This window comes from Rhododendron vialii, chromosome 2a, assembly GCF_030253575.1.
Source record: "Rhododendron vialii isolate Sample 1 chromosome 2a, ASM3025357v1".
Lineage (NCBI taxonomy): Eukaryota > Viridiplantae > Streptophyta > Magnoliopsida > Ericales > Ericaceae > Rhododendron > Rhododendron vialii.
Window position 1 is genome coordinate 35059659 of NC_080558.1, and position 19610 is coordinate 35079268.

General features: G+C 35.9%; 1 protein-coding gene across 1 annotated transcript; it reads right to left on the reverse strand.

Annotated features, from left to right (window-relative positions):
• Nucleotides 1–2325: 2325 nt before the first annotated feature.
• LOC131315888 (mannan endo-1,4-beta-mannosidase 5-like) lies at nt 2326–5640 on the reverse strand. The gene is made up of 5 exons (XM_058345112.1): nt 5213–5640; nt 4748–4942; nt 3999–4121; nt 3186–3388; nt 2326–2734 (listed from the first exon to the last, which is right to left on the reverse strand). The coding sequence occupies exons 1-5, from the start codon at nt 5570–5572 to the stop codon at nt 2350–2352; spliced, it is 1266 nt and encodes a 421-aa protein (XP_058201095.1). The 5' UTR covers nt 5573–5640; the 3' UTR covers nt 2326–2349.
• Nucleotides 5641–19610: the final 13970 nt, after the last annotated feature.

Genomic DNA, 19610 nt, shown 5'->3' on the forward strand with positions numbered 1-19610 from the left:
CTTCACTTCCTCCAAAATCAACTTCTCCACAGCAGAATGATCATGACCCAACTGTTGAGAAATACGACCATTTCGTTCCTTCCAAAGGTGGTAGACAGAGACTGCTAAACAGAGCTTAAACAAAGTAGACCTCATAGAACCTCCCTTGCTATGAAGAAGACCCCACTAAATTTCAGAATTGAGATCCCATGCGTGGGTTGGAAGGCCACAAGCAGCCCTAACCCGGAGCCAAACAGAAGAGGAAAAAGGACAATCAAAAAACAAATGGGAATGACTCTCCACTCCCCCACGGCACAACACATAGATGCGGTCATTTATAATCCACCAATTACACAACCTATCCTCGGTAGAAAGCCTACCAAGAACAACCAACCACAAAATGAAGGACCACCTTGGGAAGTGCTTTTTGTACCAGACCATTGGCCACCAACCAACAACAGGTGCTTTGAAGCGCAAGGCATCCAAAGCTGACTTAGTAGAATAGCGACTAGAAATAGTCAAGGTCCAAATAACTTATCCACTCTCCCTTCATGGGGCAACAAGTCAGGAGCAGTGTTATCCATAATCTCTTTAACTATAACATTTCTGTTCCTAGGCCATCTCCATCCTCCATTATGGATTATAGTGCTAACTTTTGCATTAAGGGATCTCCCTAAATTAAAAGCCACTCTATCCCCAAACTTAAGGTACAAAGGACCAAGGGAATGCCAGTTATCTAACCATAGAAAAGTGTTGCAACCATTACCAATCCTGTGTTTAATAAACCTTTGACCATCTCTTCGCAAACCAAAGATCTTCCGCTAAGTCCAAGAAGAGTCTTGAGGGAGATCCATAGCCCAGATACTACGGTTCTTTATCACGTAAGAGTGAATCCATTTGACCCACAGAATGTCTTCCTTTCTGCAGAGAGCCCATAAATGCCTTAGCATAGAAGCCTTGTTCCATTCAGTGAGCCTCTTAAAACCCAGACCTCCTTCTTTCTTAGGAACACAAACTGCAGCCCAAGCAACCTTAGCTCCTGAGGATTTCAACTCCAATCCTTTCCAAAGAAAAGCACTGAGCAAACTTTCTATTTCCTTCAAAGTTTTCTTAGGAAGAATGAATATAGAAGCCCAATAAACCTGGATACTAAAAAGAATAGAATTAATCAACTGAGCTCTCCCCCCAAAAGACAAAAGCTTATTAGACCAGGATTGGATTCTCTTCAACAATTTTTCCTTAAGAATCACACAATTAGAATGCCTTAGTTTTGAAGAAATAAGAGGAACCCCTAAATATTTTATAGGGAGACTGTCCTCAGGAATGTCCAGGATAGACCTCAATTCTACTTTCAAATAAGCGCTGGCACCAGCAAAAAAACAAGCACTCTTACTAAAATTAGGCTGCAGCCCAGAATAGGAATGGAAGTCCTTCAACAACCCATCAATAGTAGCAAATGTTGGAGAATCAGCCCCACATAGTATGAACATATCATTGGCAAACACTAAATGAGATAGAGACGGAGCAACACATTTAGGATGGAAAGAGAAAATTCATTGGGAAATTCTGAATTGTAACAAAGCAGAGAAAGCTTCCATGATAAGCAAAAACAAGTAAGGGGAAATAGGGTCCCCTTGTCGCAATTCCCTTTTGCCAGGAAAAAACCCTTTCAACTCCCCGTTGATGAGAACACAGAACCGTGGGGTAGTGACACAAGCTTTAACCCAACTAGTGAATTGGACAGGAAACTCCATAATCTGCATAACACCAAATAGAAATTCCCAATCCACACTATCGTAAGCCTTCATGACATCCAGTTTAATTGCACATCTTGGAGCCCCTTGATCCCTATGATAGCCCCACACAAGTTCTTGCATGACTAAAATGTTATCCATAATAGATCTTCCTTTTATGAAAGCTGATTGAGAGGGCCCAATGACGATAGGTAGAACAACTCGCAATCTGTTGGCCAAAATCTTGGTTATGCATTTATAGACAATGTTGCAGCAGGCTATAGGCCTAAAATCCTTAATGGAGTTAGGGGCCGCAGGAACCTTGGGAATCAAAGCTACTGCAGTAGAATTCCAACGAACATCTTTTCATTAACGAAAGCGCGGTAATTACTATTTCATTAACGAACATCTTTTCTCCAAGCAAAGATCAACGAAAGTAAAGACTAGACTACCTTACCATTAAAAACTTAGCCAATACAACTTTTTGGATCTAATCATGCCTTAGATCTAAAACCATTGTAACGTTTTCCATAGTTCACACACTTACCTAACCAACAAAAAGAGAATTATTTGAAGCCACATAGTTCCTAAAACCCTTAATTTCAGAAAAAAAGCTCATCGCTATTGCAAAATTTAGCTAAACTCGATTGCTTCTCGTGTTCATAGTACGTTCAAGCGCTTTCATTTGAGTAGATTGTCGAGCGATGACAGCTTTTGTGGATGGATTTTGATTCAAAACAATCGAATACCCATCGTCGTACGATTCCATCCCTTCCCCCATGATCTGCCAAACCAAGCCGCCTCCGATGCCTCCTCCACTTCTCGCGAAGTTGTAGATATTCATGTATATTGCATTCAGGAATGAGTCTCTTGCGTTAATACTGTACCCTGCGTCTTTGCTTGATTTGCCAAATTCGCTGAAAACCATAGGCTTCTTCAGTATGGTCCTCGAATCTGTCCAGTGACTCGTCATCCATCTTTGCATAAACCCCATTTGCGAGTTATCGTCCTTTCCCGATAGCCTGTTGACAAAAAGCCGGCTTACCACAAAATGCTAGGTACGTACGTACTTTTCTTTCTATTTTCGCTTGCGAAAAAAATTAAAAATCGGGGGAAAATACTACGAAATAAAGAAAACGAAAGCATGTTTGGACAACAATTTTGGTTTCATAGGTCTTGTTAACTTCAACATGCATCTCAAAGCTTTTGAAAACACAAATAGTGGCGCTTTCCTTTCTTTTCAAACATTTCCATTCAATCAGGCTAGGCCAGGCCACCTCAGTTACCCCTAGCCTTTTTTTTTTTTGCTTCAAATTATCGAAAATTGACAACGTTCCATAGTGCTAGTTTGTTCACTCACTTTTACACACCTAATTATGAAGCCCACGCAGGGATCCCATTTTGATAGTCTGATCCGTTAATTGAAGTTTGTACGTACTGTTGTTAGTAACGATGGTGAATTTAATTAATTACCAAATATCAGGATAGGCGTGAATGGTTGCGAAATCGATCTCCTTAACGAGATTATTGGCTATAAAATCAGTGCCAACTTGGTAGCCAGGGTTGTACTGCTTCCTGTCTGGGTTTGAGTCTCCATAGAAACCTTCCATCCCAATTTCCAGTAAGTGGTTACTGTCGATAGATTTCACATATGATGCCATCTCTTCAACCCATCCCTGCCATATTAGTAGTGTACAGTACACAGGACCCATCAATACTTGTTGATTAAATTTTGGAAAATAGTGAAGATCGATTGACTTTGAAAATTAATTTTATTTTAAGAGTATATACTACCTCTGTCCCAAAATCAATTAATGTTTGTCCATCTCGCAAAACAAGAACTCAAAATAGGTACTGTTGTCAAATTAAGTAAATACTATAGATATTATCAATGAGATCTTTTAATTTGTGACAAATTTTTTTTAAATTTTTTTCAACTAAAATATTCATTTTTGAATTACATATCATTTTGTTTGATGGACAAACATTTTTGGAACGGAGGAAGTATATGTAATCTTTGTAGCACTACATTTTTATTTATTTATTTATGAATGGCTTACATTGTAATCAAGAAACTATTCCATTAATTTATTTATAGTGGTCCTACGGATATCGAAAAATTTACTCCATACTCACAATACATTGAGCCACAAAGACCCTCATCTATTGTGATTACAGAGTAGATTTTCTAATCTTTCTCGATCGGTACTCTTAAAATTTCTCATTTTTATATATTATTATCAAAAATGATTTTTTTTTTTTTTTTTACGAATATTTCAGGCTCACATTTAAGGTTTTTCCGGAGTAATCAATTTGGCAGCGAGGTTCATTCATAAGTTCCCATGCCATGATCGTTGGATCGTCTTTGTAAGCGACTCCATTTACTGTATTCATCCTTGTTAGCACCCTCTGTTAGCAAAAAAAGACAATCATTATAAGATTTTGGGGAAGTGCTGCATGCACCGTTGAATCACCTTAAATTCTAAATATTAAAAAAAGAGAGGGTACATTGTAACATTTGAATAGAAATTCATGCAATATTTACATAAAAATTCATAGCAACAAAAATTAATATTGTGAATTCTAGATTTATGTGAAAATGTTTTATTTAAATATACAAAAGTTATGATAACTAATGTAATATCGATGTTACAAATTCTAGTGCAAATGTGAGAATTTTTATAAAAACATTAGGAATTTTCGTGCAGGCGTTTATGAACTTCTTCTATACTCAATAGATGCATACCCTACACGTCATTACGCCAACGCGCGGAGTGTACGTATGCTGCATAATTAACAAACTATCGTTGAATTTGACGCAATGTTTGGCTACAATGCAGTCTTCGAAACGTAATTTGCTGAGAGTTATTTCAAAAGATGTTTCTTAATTGTCAAAAATTATTTTCTCCAAAGAATACTAATTAAGATAGCTAGGAATAATCAGAACAAATAGTACTTTGTAAAGTCAAAATTAATTAACTGAAAATAACAAGAAAATTAATTAACAGAGCCCTTGACAGGTATGCTATACAAACCTTGACATGATTCATGTAGTAGCCCTTGATAACTTGATTAGTGTAAAAATCATCGTCCCCATTTACCGGTACACCAGCTCCTCTCGCCCAATTCACGTACTGTGATCTTCCTCCGAAGTCTTTATAATTGTTGCTCAAACTCAATATTAATCGAATTCCGTATTTTTTCGCCTCCGAGATCACGAAATCCAGTGCCTGATCGATCGAGATTAATCAGTTAAATAATCATTGTTAGTATCAATAAAAGACAGCACAGTACTTAATTTTATTATTGCTTTAGCAATGGCATTAATTTCTGTAATCAAACCACCTCGATCTCACTAAATAAGCATTATTAATTGTTAATAAAAATATTGTAGATATTAGCAATGGCATTAATTTCTGTAAATTTATTTAAATAAAAACAATATAAAATGGATGATAATTATATATAGAGATTGCAAAAACCAATTCTCCATACAAAACCTGGAAAACTGGTTCGTTATAGGCTCCGGGAGATATCTGCAAAGCTCGGTCGCCTCCATCACTGAAAGCCCAAGTGCGGCAAACAGTGAGACCGGCAGCTGCAGCCTCGCGGAAGGTATCGGAAACCTTGTGTCTTTCGCTAGGCTCAGCTGCCACATGCATCATCCAGTAGGAGTTGAACCCGTTAAAGAGGAAAGGTGATGAACCATCTACCACAAATTGTGTATCTCTAGTCTTGACAAAACTACCACTAGTAGTACCAGCTACTACTAGAATTATTACTAGCACTAATGGTATATTGAATAGACCCCTAGCATAACCTTGTGTGGGTGACATTCTAGGTGAGGGTACTTTTGTCATTGTGCCCAAATGGGTTTGATAATTGGTTGATAGTGAGTAGTAAAACTCTTGAATGGATAGAATGGGAATCACTGTAAAGGGGTTTGGTGCCTATTTATAGAGGGAAGGGGGAGGGGGACTTGGGGCTGTTGTGCTCCTAATAAGAACATGCATCAGGTCTTGTTGTGCCTTGTAGATCCGAACTAAAGCTTGACAAGTTGTGCATCCTTGTAAAAAATCAGTTGGATTGGATACTGGTAACCAGAGGGTCGAAAAAAATCATTTTTAAGGAGTATTTTTATAATTATATTTGTCATATATTTTTTTTTGACAATGTTTTTCGATAACCGAGTTATTAGTGTTTGATCGCCTTGATTTTTTGGCAAATTAAAATGTTCCACTTGTAGAGTTTTACACCGTGATCGGATTGGATCAACTTTTGAACTCGGGACTAGAATTGCATTGAGCAAGGCCGGCCTTGGGCTAAAGTACGAGGTGCTGGCACTTTAGGCCTCTGAAATTTTAGAAAAACGAGGGCCTCATTTTTCATAAAAAAAAAATCAAATATAATTATATTTATATAAATGTTCCGTGTTTGAACATAATGTCAATTCTAGCACAAGTGGTCTGTGTGAGGTACGTGAAATTGGGATGAGAGATCCTTGTGGTTCAAATCCTCGGGAGGTTTTTTTTGACAAAGGTTTTTTCCCTCTTTTTTTTCTTTTGAATCTAGGAATAAATAATATACAACTCTTAAACCTTTTGCATTTTTTTGGTTAAAGTTAATAACATGATTAGTTTAAAAAATGCAACTTATGAGTGGTATTTCATTATGTTTGATTTTTTTTCTAATGGTATAAAATATTTCAAAATTTTATTTTAGTTAAATTACGAAACTAAAATACCATGTTCAATATTTTTACCTTATATTAACCACCCATATTGATTTTTATTTTATTTTATAGAAAACCTAAGTCCTCAATTTTAAAAGTCGCTTTAAGCCGCCAAATTCTCAGGACCGGCCCTGACAGTCAAGGCACAACAGAAAAGAGTGGAGCTGTAGTGGAGCCAGAGGGGGCCGACTACACCCATCTTTTTAAAATGTAATATGAGGTATAATTCTATATTTTAATAAGTTTTCGTAGAGTATCTTTAAAGTTATGGTTTATCGAGGTTAAATTTTAACAATTTTACATCACCTCATGAAATTTTGCGAAGTACGCACATGTGTGCTTTAGTTCCGAAATAAGTATAATAAATCCACGTATTTATTGATGCATTGGACCAAAATTATCAAACTATATAGTGTATAATACTAGAAAAAAAAAAGCATATTAATTTTCCGTATGACAAATTTTATCCTCGTCCGGTCTATCTCCCGCTTCTGATAAAAAAAAAAAAAAAATCTATCTCCCGCTTTCCAGAGCGAGAGGGAGAAAGAGATTTGAGTGCTGTTAGGAGTCTGATCTGCCTGAGGTCTACCTATGTGCGTGTACGCCCAATCTGTTGGGGAGTATCCACAGAGTCCACGTCACATGAACCTAATGTACATTGAATGACCCAATAAGCCTTGTAAGTAGTAAGTCATCCAATTGTATATTAAGGTCCAACCTGTTTTCTATTTATTCAATGTGTGACTCAACCTTTCACGTACACATGTTCCCAACAAGTGCAGTACCATTAATTAATTTCCATGAATTGTGGGAAGGGTGATGAAATAGGCGGTGGTCGAACATGGGGTTGGTTGGTTGGTTGAAACTTGAAACCGTGGGGAAAGGTTAGTTAGTTAGTTAGTTGTAGATAGACTAGACTAGACGAGAACATGGAATTTGTGAAGATTTAACAGATCGAAAGTATTGCCGAATATGTGCCTTAAAATAGGGCAGCTTAGCTGTGAACATGGCAAGCAAGGAGCAGCTGATGGTTGCAATCCATGTGGGTAGTTTTGAATTGATGACATTGCATGCAACAACGACCCACGCCATTTGTAAATATATATATATACCAGAATTCTACCCACACACCTCTCAAACACACATGCACACCGTCTAATAGTGTGAGTTCCATAACTTATTTTGATGATTTGAGCAGTTCATATTGTAGGACTTAACATGAAAATTCATGCAAAAAATTGGGTTTAGAACATTGACAACAATCTGCAAAAAGACAACAATCTGCAAAAAACAAAGTAAATTTGTAATCTTGAGAAAAATGGACCATCTTCGTTCATCAATTGATTTGAATCAAACTCTTATCGATATACGATCAATCTTAGTTTTTGCACAAATGGACTACATATTGAGACCTACAAAATAAACGATTAGGATCATTGAAACAGATTGGGGGATCACCCTTAAGGTGTGTTTTTGAAAGGTGTGTTCAAAATGATGTGAATGAAGCAGGACTCGCATAATTATGGGAAAAAGTTCAAAAAAGCAACTGAACTTTCAGCTACTTTGAAAAAAAGAACCCTGGACATTGAATGATAACAAAAATACATCTGAACTTGATAAACCCCTACGTCCCATTCCGTCAATTTTGTGACGCATGCAGCTAAACAGAAGGAGTTAAACTGGAAAATTTTCAAAAAAAACACCTTAATTACTCCTAACTTTAAGCCAGTTCTGAACAAAATACCTAGACTTTAAATAATGTCCAAAAAAACACTAAATGGTTCTTTTTAAATGAATGATGAAATAGATGTAGTGAGACCGATGAAATAGATGTAGTGAGACCCATTTCGTGAATTGGGAGATCCTATAGTGCGGGCCGCACTACAGGGGTTGTAGAGCACCAAAACGGCGTCGTTTTGATAAGACATCAAAACTATATATGTTGTTTTGCCTAAGGAGAAGAGCCACACTACAAGGGCAATAGGGCACCAAAACAACGTTTTGGTGCCAAATGGGGACACCACTTAAGCCCTCCAAATTATGTCGTTTAATCACCAAAAGAATTGGACAAAAACTCCTGTCTTATACGTAGTACATTATAAAAACTCTTGTTATACTTTAAATAGATTATGGAGACGATATCTCACTTCTAAGCAAACTATGGTTCAAAACTGAACCAAACCGTGTTTTAATGGTTTAGATTGGTTTGGTTCTATGAATTCTATGGATTGATTTGATTCTCCAAATTCATAATCCGTAGATGGTGATTTGATTATTTGTTTACTATAAAACTGGATCAATCCGGTACTTGCTCATCTCCACTTCTAGCTATTGGTTGGTTGGTCTCAGGCAAGAGCATATAATTGGATATGTTAGGATCGACACACATGCACACACGATATACGAGTATAAACAATAAAGAAATTAACACAGAGATATACGTGGTTCTCCAAAATCGGGTACGTTCACGGGAGCGAGAGCGACTGCTGTTCTTTATTATCACAGTATGGAATAGGGTTTATAACATGGAGTATTTATACTTACTCTATTCTAACCCTAACCGAGTTTGGCCTTTATCCCAAAAATACCGTTGTACGATACCATACTATAACATAGAGTATTTATACTTACTCTATTCCAACCCTAACCGAGTTTGGTCTGTATCCCAAAAATACCTTTGTACGATACCGTACTATAACATAGAGTATTTATACTTGCTCTATTCTAACCCTAACCGAGTTTGGCCTGTATCCCAAAAATACCCTTGTACGATACCATACTATAACATAGAGTATTTATACTTACTCTATTCTAACCCGAACCGAGTTTGGCCTGTATCCTAAAAATACCCTTGTACGATACCGTACTATAACATAGAGTATTTATACTTACCTTATTCTAACCCTAAGTATGTTATAGTACGGTATCCCGAAAATACCGCTACGCTCCACTCGTTGTGCTTCGCTTCGATCCGCTCTGCTCCGACATCTAGCATTCTTTCTAGAACTCTTTAGTATCTCTTCATATGAACCGCAGTTCTAACAAGAAACCTATTTATTGTTATTGAGTATTCATTTTCAATTTTTTTAGTGGTTATTTTTGGATGTGCATTTGTATAGTAAGAGGTTGTTTGATCACCCTAATTCAACACTTAAAATTGAATTAATGGATTAAGTAACAAGTGATTAAATATGTTTGATAACCATTTATTATGTTACTTAAAAGATTAAGTGCCTCTTCAAATTTAGGCTAAAATGTAGATAACAAATTATGACTGAATTCATGAGTGTTTGCATTCAATTGTTTCCTCCTCCACCACTACCCTCCACACCACCGCCACAATTGAGCGTCATCATCGGGCTGGCCCAGCCCGCGAATTCACTGCCCACAGGAATAGTCTTTGTTTTCTAAGCAGAGTGATAAAGGAATTCAGCTCAAAAGAGTGCATGTGCAAAAATTCAACTCAACTGGATTGGTAACAACTCAATCAACAAATTATTTTGTTCTATATATATCCACCTCTAATTAAACCCAAAAATTAGAATTTTCCATCAAATACATTCTGCTAGCAACTCGAATGAGCTAAATTTTTGTATGATCTTCTAACAAATGGTTTTATACAAAGTAAGCGGTTCTGATTACCGACTTGAAAACTGCAACGTAACATATACTCACCAGATGTGGGTAAAGTTATTCTCATTGAAGGCAAGGGACGTGAACAAAACTGTTCGATCTCCCTTAAGCATCAATTTTGTCATATTAATATCCATATATTAATGGTGCCACTCTTTTTTTTTTATGATAGGCAACAAAAATTTATTGATGGTGCCTCTCTTTTCCAGTAGGTCAAGTAACTTTATGAAATTCTCAGCTTATTCGAGGATCCACTTGGAGGTGGATGCAACTTTTCTATTTTTTTTTTCAATCGATAGAAGATATCATTTTTACATTAGATATGAAGTACAAAGTACAAAGTCGGGACACTACATCAATTGTGAGAGTATACAAGACAACCAAATCCAACAACTCAACCAATACAAGAAATAAGCTCATTATAAGATAGAAACAATGGGGAACAAAGAAAGAAAGGAAAAGCCCTCTAACTTGAACTCCTGACATCGTAGTAAGATGTAAAAATTCTGGCCAACTGATCAGCTATCCCCAGTTAACAACTTTTCTATTTGACTATGGTTAAAGTGTTACCTCCAAGGCTCCAACGGATCACTTTTACTTAGAAATTGCCTGCCTTGCTGCTTGTTTTTATGTTCATTGTAAACTTTATGACGTAATTTGTATGTCAAAACAATTTTTGTTAATACCAAAAGTTTAGTTCATAAGAGTCTTGTACCTTACACATGTAAAAGTTTTCTTATGCTTACAGATTTTGACCTAGGAATTGATTTTCACAACTCGTTTTTTTATATCCACTTCTTTTCTTTTTTGTCTTTTAACAAACAAAATATATACACTTTTACTACTAAAATACAAAGAAGGGAGTGTGGATATCAAAAAAGCGGGTGTGAAAATCACTCCTCATTTGACATTAAAAAAATAGTTTTGCATTAACATTTCCCTTTGTATTGAACTCTTTGTGAAGTTCTTCATGAGAAGAGGAAAAAAAAAAAAACTAAATCAGAGGGTTGATTGAGAAGGAGATTTTACAAGCATGTTAACCCTGGCATCTCTTTGGTATAATTAACTTGGTTTTAACACCCCCAAGCCAACTGATCAGGTAGCCTGAAGCTCTTTTTTCTGTGTCTTTTGTATTTTAAATTTTACTAAGTATAGAGGAGAGGAAGACCAACGTATAATTCTCTTTTTTTTTCTTCTACCTATTGAGCCGGACAAGAGGGAAGTTTTCTTTTGGTAGCATGAGGTGTTCCGGTTCAGCTTGCGCGCACCTCGAACTAATTCTTACAACTCTTCCAACAATCGTTTCACAGCCTTATGCATGGGGGACAGGTAGTCCCCAAGAGTTATTGACAATAAAAATTGAACTTGAGATCTTAAGAGCGAGCAGATCCCTAAGTCCCATGCTAATTAATGGAGTGGTTTGAGTAAGGAAGAAAAGGGTGCAAGGTGTTTGTAGGTATATTAGGATAGGATACTCTCACCATTTCCTCTGTCTGCAGAAAAAAATAGGAAGGAAAAACCAAAAGAAAGGAGGGAGGTGTTAGAACTTTGGTTCACAAATATCATTTTATAACAAGAATCATTGGACCACATGAACGCAAAAACACAAATAAGAAAGACATGAGAGTATGGAAATAGTGAAAGTAGGAAAGATGTTGCCTGTGAGATTGAGAGTCGTGTAGTCACTGTCTTAAGGCTAATATTCCTCCCCTTGTGAAGGTTCCACCGGAGTGTACTAGCCCCAAGATTAAACCCAAGCGCTCACAAGCATTCCTCGCTCGATGTTCACGACCACCGGGAGGTTTGAACGAGTCACGAACCGAGTTGCCCAACTCTATAAAAATAGTATAAGAATATTCTAAAAACTCTCCTTCATTGTCTGTGTATACTCTCCAAATACTTTCTTCACTTCCACTCCTTTTCACACTTGTCAAAACTCATATATATAGAGGTTATTGGATTAAGACCCATTTATTGATATATATAATGATAGGAATAAATATCACTTTTATGTTTTTGTAACCGACAACATTTATGCACTAATATTGTAACGGAGAGGTAATGATAGGTAATAAGTATTTTAATTTATTTTTATTAAAAACCTTTCAATGTTCCAACAATCCCCCACTTTTAATAAAAATAAATAAAATATGTTTTTTTTTTCTTTAAAATGCGATATATTTAGTATACATAATGTATAAGAAAATTTGGGCAACTATATACTGTGCAATAGGTGTAGGTGTCTTCCGGACTTGAACCTCACTTAGTGTTAATAGTTTACCCCTGAAGGATCATAGTGAACTATGTCTTGAACTAGATCCTTTGAGTCAGAGTTCAACATATCACACGCACGGTACCGGTATTGGACTTCAGTTCGCGGGTTAGTGCTATTAATGGCCGTGCACTGAATCTTGATTCTCATGAGGGTTACTAGAGGTTAGCCCGAGCCTCATAGTCGCGGCCTCACGACAACCCCCCACTTAGGTGAATCCTCCAAGGGTACAGTGACGGAATGTACCTCGCGAGAGATTCCTCGCCTCAGATTCATTAAGGGTTAAAACCCATCCTCAACCTGTCACTTCTTCAGCACTGTGCCTTAGGAATGAGCATGAGAACAACTCTATATGATGTCTCATAATTCTTCTTTAGTGCTGGTATCAAGTCATGCAATATGGATTGTTTTTACCCATTGAATCTCCTTCATGGGATCTCCAGTCACAGAGATTGGGTTACCTCCATAGGTGACTTCCTATAGGCTTTGCTCATTCCCCTCGACAATTTTTAGGATCTAGTCTTGTGCTAGTCCAGAGGCAATAACTCCTCTTGGGAGTTCAATACATGCCTCAATATTTTATTTTACTTTGCATGCATGCTTCGGCTTCTCAAGCCTTTATTCTCCGTATAGCGGTGCAAATCTTAAACTTCGTCTTGCAAGCTAAAAATGCACCTGTATGAATTTCAAAACAACTTGCCCACACAAAAACATTAGTATTAAGAATTTCTCAAAAAGAAAATCCAACCAATATTTTCACAAAGTTACAACTCCCGCATGTATTACCCATTTCACTTAAAAGGAAAGCAAGGGCAAGATAATATGACCAATTAAATTAACACTAACTTATAAATAAAATTCACAAACTATTAATATGCCCCCACATAACACTAGCAGCATACTTATAATTTTAATACCCACGTAGCAGGTGTATTAAAGAGAGTGTTGTGATTCTTTAAATTTTTTTTTTTTTTTTTTTTTGCCAATACATCTCCAATAAAACTCTAACACAGGGTTTGTATTATATGTAAAATACAATCACTCCATTACTCCTATGCAACTGGAAATTTCTTATTTCATAAATAATATTGGATTAACTAACCAATTATAGAACTATGACACAAGAGTTCTGACGTACATAAGGTATACACTACTCTATCATATGGTTGGTAATTTTCAACAAAATTGGAAAAGAGACATAGCTCTTCTTCTGTATTTTTTTTTTCAATACTCAAAGATAGTTGAGAGCTTTATGAAATTACACAAATTTATAAAAAATACAGAAAACCACTTTTATTCATAAATAAACCTCACATTCCCATCCTTTCTCCCCCCTTAAAAATAGGTATACAACAAGATTTTGGTAAAGTGAAAACTTGATTACTTGTATTACTGAAGTACTATTTCGAGCACATATATAATGACTTTAAGAGTCAATAAATTCACATAATAAATTTTGAAACTTACACAAAATAATGAAGTTTGACCATCCCCCACAAATTTCAAAATTTCAACCAACCAATGAAACTCATATTAGTGATATGATAGAAAATACACTACTATATTACAAAAGCAATTTAAACATATGCTCACAAAAGGTCACAAAATAATAGGAGCATTTACAATCATGGTTTAAAATCTCATTAGTCCAATACCAAGAAGTTGCAACTGATCATTGAAATGGCAACCAATTGAACTTAATTCTTATACTTATTTTCACTTTCCACGCACAAACATTTTTTCTTTTTTCTTTTTCTTTTCTTTTTTTTTTTTAAATTGTTCACATAGTATGACCTATTAATTCCAGATCAAGAGCCTTTTGAAAAACACATATTAGTAATGTGAGTATCACACGTGCAAGTATAGCTAAATACAACTTCAAGAATACGACAATTAAACGGGCTCGACATTTGTAACGCGTTAGAGTATAATCAATAAGCCAACATAATAGAACAGGCAAATGGAGTACTGAAATATTATAGGTGCTTCATCAATATATAACATCAATAGTGATAAATTGATCTAGCTATATTTTAATACACTTAGAGCCTAAGGGCTCTAGCCAGCATAAATTATCCTTGAGGATCGGTACAAAATGAAAACCACCAGTTAGCTAGTTATATGCAGTACAAAAACGATTTTATAGCAAATGGTAAACGCTATTCAACAACAGCCTTAGAACAAGATCAAACATACCGTAGGATTTCCATATTTGACATCAATGGTTCCCTATAAAACTTGGTCATAAGGAGTCGAACATTACACAAAAAAGATTCGTTAATGATGATAAACTAATTATTCATCGTGCAACAAACAACATTAATTATGTTGACGGTTATTACACGAGTGTAGGAGTCATGGTGTCTATACTCACCACAATAGAGATATTTGGAACATCATCACAATGTAAAAGAAAACAGCTTGTTCTACTATGAATAATGGGTAGTTGTTGTACTTTCCTCTCCCCTTTATTTTCTGAAGAAGGTTTTCAAGAACAATATCTTGAATTAAATCAGGGCTTTTGATTTTCCTTCCCGCTCGGCCAGACTAATGGGTTTAACTAAAACTACCTTCTTCTTCTTTTTTCATACATAGAAACTTATCAACACAACGTCAAATCAATTCTCATGATTCTATAACCATACGTTAGGCTTTACGAGACATAGGCCCTTAGAGAGACGAAACAAATGCACACTCAAGATTGAAATGACTCATGCTATCCACTGAAATGACTTCTTTTATCTTTCTCCATTTCCCCTTTTCTGCTATAGCTAGGTGTAAACTGTTTTTTTTTTTAAGAGATTCAGTTGTAAACTGTTAACCAAACGCGGATAAAAAAAAACTGTTAACCAAACAATGGAGAGAGGTAGTGAGGAAATTCACACAAACGGTAACAATACGCAAATATCAACTATCATAACTGAAATTATTTTCTTAAGTCAGTTAATATTAATTTCAAGTAGCACCGGCAATTAAAGGATACGAAACTTGTGTATGTGTAATAGAAAACTAATTACACTATTAAGTTTATAAGCATATGGTTCAACCTTTTCAGGATACTTGTGTGTCAAAAAACACTATGATATAAGAAATAAGTTATGAGGTTCAAAAACCAAAGTGGTAAAATACTAAAACCTTGAAAGGATGTAGCTGCAATAGTATGTAATCCAAGGCCAAATCACACCTCATCATTTATTGTGTCATACTCCTTGTTTCACCGACAGCTAAAAAATTATAACATAAATCAAAGAAACCCGTGACTCCGTGGTACCATACACAACGAGATCATAAAGGGTCACATCAATTCTCCGAATTTATTTTTGCAATAATAAATTTGGACAGTTTCAGCAGAAAACTTCAAACTTTAAGAGATACTACTAATTAAAATAAATCACTCACAGGTCAGGTTTTATTTTCTTTACTCAGAATGCGATACTCTTTTCTTACCCTTTAGACCAACTTTTCCCAAAAAATACATTAAGAGGAACTATGAATTGATTTCTTCTTTGTTTTTCCCAGAGAGTTGAATACTCTGTTCTGTTTCTTCCCTTTTGGAAGACTAGACTCACTTTGGACTAAACCAAATACTAAATTTTTCTCTTCCAAATACTGTTTTTAAAACAACCCATGGTTGTTCACCGGTGGTGTTGTTGACAAATTCAAAATGATCTAATACTAAAACAGAGTTTTTTCTTTTGAAGGAATCAGAAATAATATATGTAATAAACTTGTGTTCAAATATAAGAGAATTGGTTCAAACTATAACAATTGGTTTTCGTCTCCAAACTGTCGAAGAAAATGCACATAATCCGTTTCTTTTTCCTTTTCCTAAACAATGGAACATATCTCTTCAGAACAATTTGTAAATACTTATACTGCCAGGATTTAAAACCACTTCCAATTAAAACTCCTTGATTCTTTTGCAACAAAACCACTATAATCTAGTGTTCGCCTTTTGCTTAGCAACGACCACGTAAATATTGTTTCGGTCGGGCATTAGGTAAAACCCACAAAATCATTCGGATATGCATCTCAATCACTAGTTGTATGGGATGTTGATAGAAATTTTATTTTCTACAAAATAATAAAACATATGCAAGCATATACATGTCAATACGTGCGCACTGACTGAAGGCCCAAATCTATTCAGTCAAACTCCCAAGCTAAAATTAGTGTGAATTTTCCCAATTTGTTGTGGAGATAAATATTAGCCTTAAATTGTTAGAACTTTGGTTCACAAATATCATTTTATAACAAGAATCATTGGACCACATGAACGCAAAAACACAAATAAGAAAGACATGAGAGTACGGAAATAGTGAAAGTAGGAAAGATGTTGCCTGTGAGATTGAGAGTCGTGTAGTCACTATCTTAAGGCTAATATTCCTCCCCTCGTGAAGGTTCCACCGGAGTGTACTAGCCCCAAGATTAAACCCAAGCGCTCACAAGCATTCCTCGCTCGATGTTCACGACCACCGGGAGGTTTGAACGAGTCACGAACCGAGTTGCCCAACTCTATAAAAATAGTATAAGAATATTCTAAAAACTCTCCTTCATTGTCTGTGTATACTCTCCAAATACTTTCTTCACTTCCACTCCTTTTCACACTTGTCAAAACTCATATATATAGAGGTTATTGGATTAAGACCCATTTATTGATATATATAATGATAGGAATAAATATCACTTTTATGTTTTTGTAACCGACAACATTTATGCACTAATATTGTAACGGAGAGGTAATGATAGGTAATAAGTATTTTAATTTATTTTTATTAAAAACCTTTCAATGTTCCAACAGGAGGTACCTTGGGTTTATAAAGAGAGTTTTTGGGTTGGTTTTAAAGAGAGTTTTTGGGTTGGTAGCATGTTTGTTCAGGAGGAGGAACCCGTCGAAGGGAGCATGAAACTTGGAGGAGAGTATTCTAGGGATAAAGTCTCTCTCTCTCTCTCTCTCTCTCTCTCTCTCTCTCTCTCTCTCTCTCTCTCTCTCTCTCTCTCTCTCTCTCTCTCTCTCTCTCTCTCTCTCTCTAAAGAGGGGATGGGTTTTGTAAGGAGAAGAAATGGGTAGCTAGGATATTAGGAGTTTTATTTATGAGTAGTGCTACAAGTACCGACGGGTCGGTATCGAAATCGTAGGGACGGCCGCGCCGGACCGTCTCCGGCTATCGGATGGCCGATCCGAGCCGTCCAAAAATTCTACAAAAAAAAGACGAGGGGGCCATCCGAGGTGTGTAGGGTGCTTGATCCGAGCACCATTTTTTCGTGAATATATGTATATATGTGTGTGTGTGTATATACATATATTCACGAAAAAAGGGTGCTCGGATCAAGCACCCTACACACCTCGGATGCCGTAGATTCTCGCATCGGCCCTCTCGTTTTTTTTTATAGAATTTTTGGACGGCTCGGATCGGCCGTCCGGTGGCTAGAGACGGCCAGGCGCGGCCGTCTCTACGATTTCGGTACCGACCCTGTCGGTACCAATATCATTTTCGTTTATGTATATAGGAATACTACACTCTATAATACAAATTGCGACGGAGTGGTGACCCACATATTTTTCCTTCATAAATCTTGACCGTTTGATTTAACACATATTTCTCTACATAAATCTCCACCCTTCATTCAACCTTGGTATTTTAGTAAATACTTTACATTTTCTGAAATAAATGGTTGAGTAATGATTTTTTTCAATTTTGATAATTGGTTTTTCAGTTTTGGTAATGATTTTGAATTCTTCTAATCTTTCATACGTATGACTCTTTCAAATTTCTTCAATGTTAAATGGAAACCACATCTATATAGACGATTTTCTTCTTTCCTATTATATTCCTTTTAGCTAACCTCCTTCCATTATTTGTGTTGCTATTTTCTATTGCTATTTGTCGTGCTCTCTCTCTGGTAAAAGGTTAGTATTGCGTCACTTGATTTTTTTTTTTTTACTTTTGTTAGTTTGTTTATTTTTTTCTAAGTAATATAGATACTTTTGTTTGTTAATTCATCCTAACTTTCGCTTTTTTTTTTGGTTTGTGTAGAGGAAGGCTCAAACAATTTTTTCAACTTTGGGGTAGCCTCTTGGATGTACTTATTGTACTTTTATGTGGGTGTTGTTACTCATTTCTTTTTCTTTTCACAGGCCATACACAAAGGATGAGTCGATTTATTCTTTTTCAAGGTGTGTGAGTTGATTTCCCATGCTATATACATGAAGTAGATATAGCATTTATGTACCAAATTTTCTTCAAATATAGCATTTTCTCTTTTGAATGATCAGAATGACACTTTGGCCAAAATATTTCCAAGGTGCATGGAATCCAAAGTTTTTTTTTTCCTCGGCCAAAAGTCTAGATATTGGCAGTTATGTAAAGTATCGGTTAATACGTATCGATTTTATGTATTCGTTATATTTACTATACCGGTTAGATAGAAAAATTGTATCAGTAAGTTCTGATTACGTATCAGTTCATTTCGGGTATATGGTAATCTCAATGGTCCTAAAACAAATACTGGATTCCTGAGAGTTCCTGAAACCCATACAAATTGCAGAGTTTAGGTAAGATTTCATGGATGACTGAAATTGATTTTTGGGATTTGTTTGGGCTAATTTTGAAAATTCAATTCTTGTGGTCTTTTTGATTTTGATTTTTGGGGTCTTTTTCCATTTTGGAAGTACCAGTCCAGTTGGTAACACTATAGCAATAGAGCTATGCCGTAGAAAGAGAACATCATAAAAGGCGTTGGAGATTTACAGCATTGGTGAATTGAGATTTCGCGCGGTTGGAATTGGAGGTTTACAACATCCGTTTGGAGCTATGACATCCTTTAAACATGGGATAGGCACGTAAGCCCCAAAAATATGAAATGGCTTCAGAAAAATCTTACAGGTATAGTTTTCTGTCTAGATTCAAGTTAATGAAAGATGATTTCATATTTGAAATGCTTTTCATGGGATTTATAGTTGTTTGAAAAAAGGCATCTGGCAAGCTGCGAATTTCGTCTTCTTTTTTCTTTTTTTTTTTCTTTTTGTAAGTACCTTTCCTTAGGTGGGTCGTTTCAACAAGAAGTAAATCCCTCTAAAAAAAAAACTACATTACACCGAGCACAAAATTGGAGCAAGTGAATTTGAGGTTCCTAATTGTGCTAGAATTTATATAGAGGAACAATGAATTGAAAATATCCAAATTGATTATGAAAATGCAAGTACAACGAATGATTACACAAGTGCACTTCATTGCACATTTGGTAATCTTTTCTTCAA

What these genes read in the sequence shown, in the direction of transcription:
- LOC131315888 (XM_058345112.1), bottom strand. Translation starts at nt 5,572, where the DNA reads ATGACAAAAGTACCCTCACCTAGAATGTCACCCACACAAGGTTATGCT. An exon ending in ATAACGAACCAGTTTTCCAG is followed by an intron (nt 4,943 to 5,212) that starts GTTTTGTATGGA and finishes TCGATCGATCAG; the next exon opens with GCACTGGATTTCGTGATCTC. An exon ending in CACGCCTATCCTGATATTTG is followed by an intron (nt 2,735 to 3,185) that starts GTAATTAATTAA and finishes TTTTGTCAACAG; the next exon opens with GCTATCGGGAAAGGACGATA.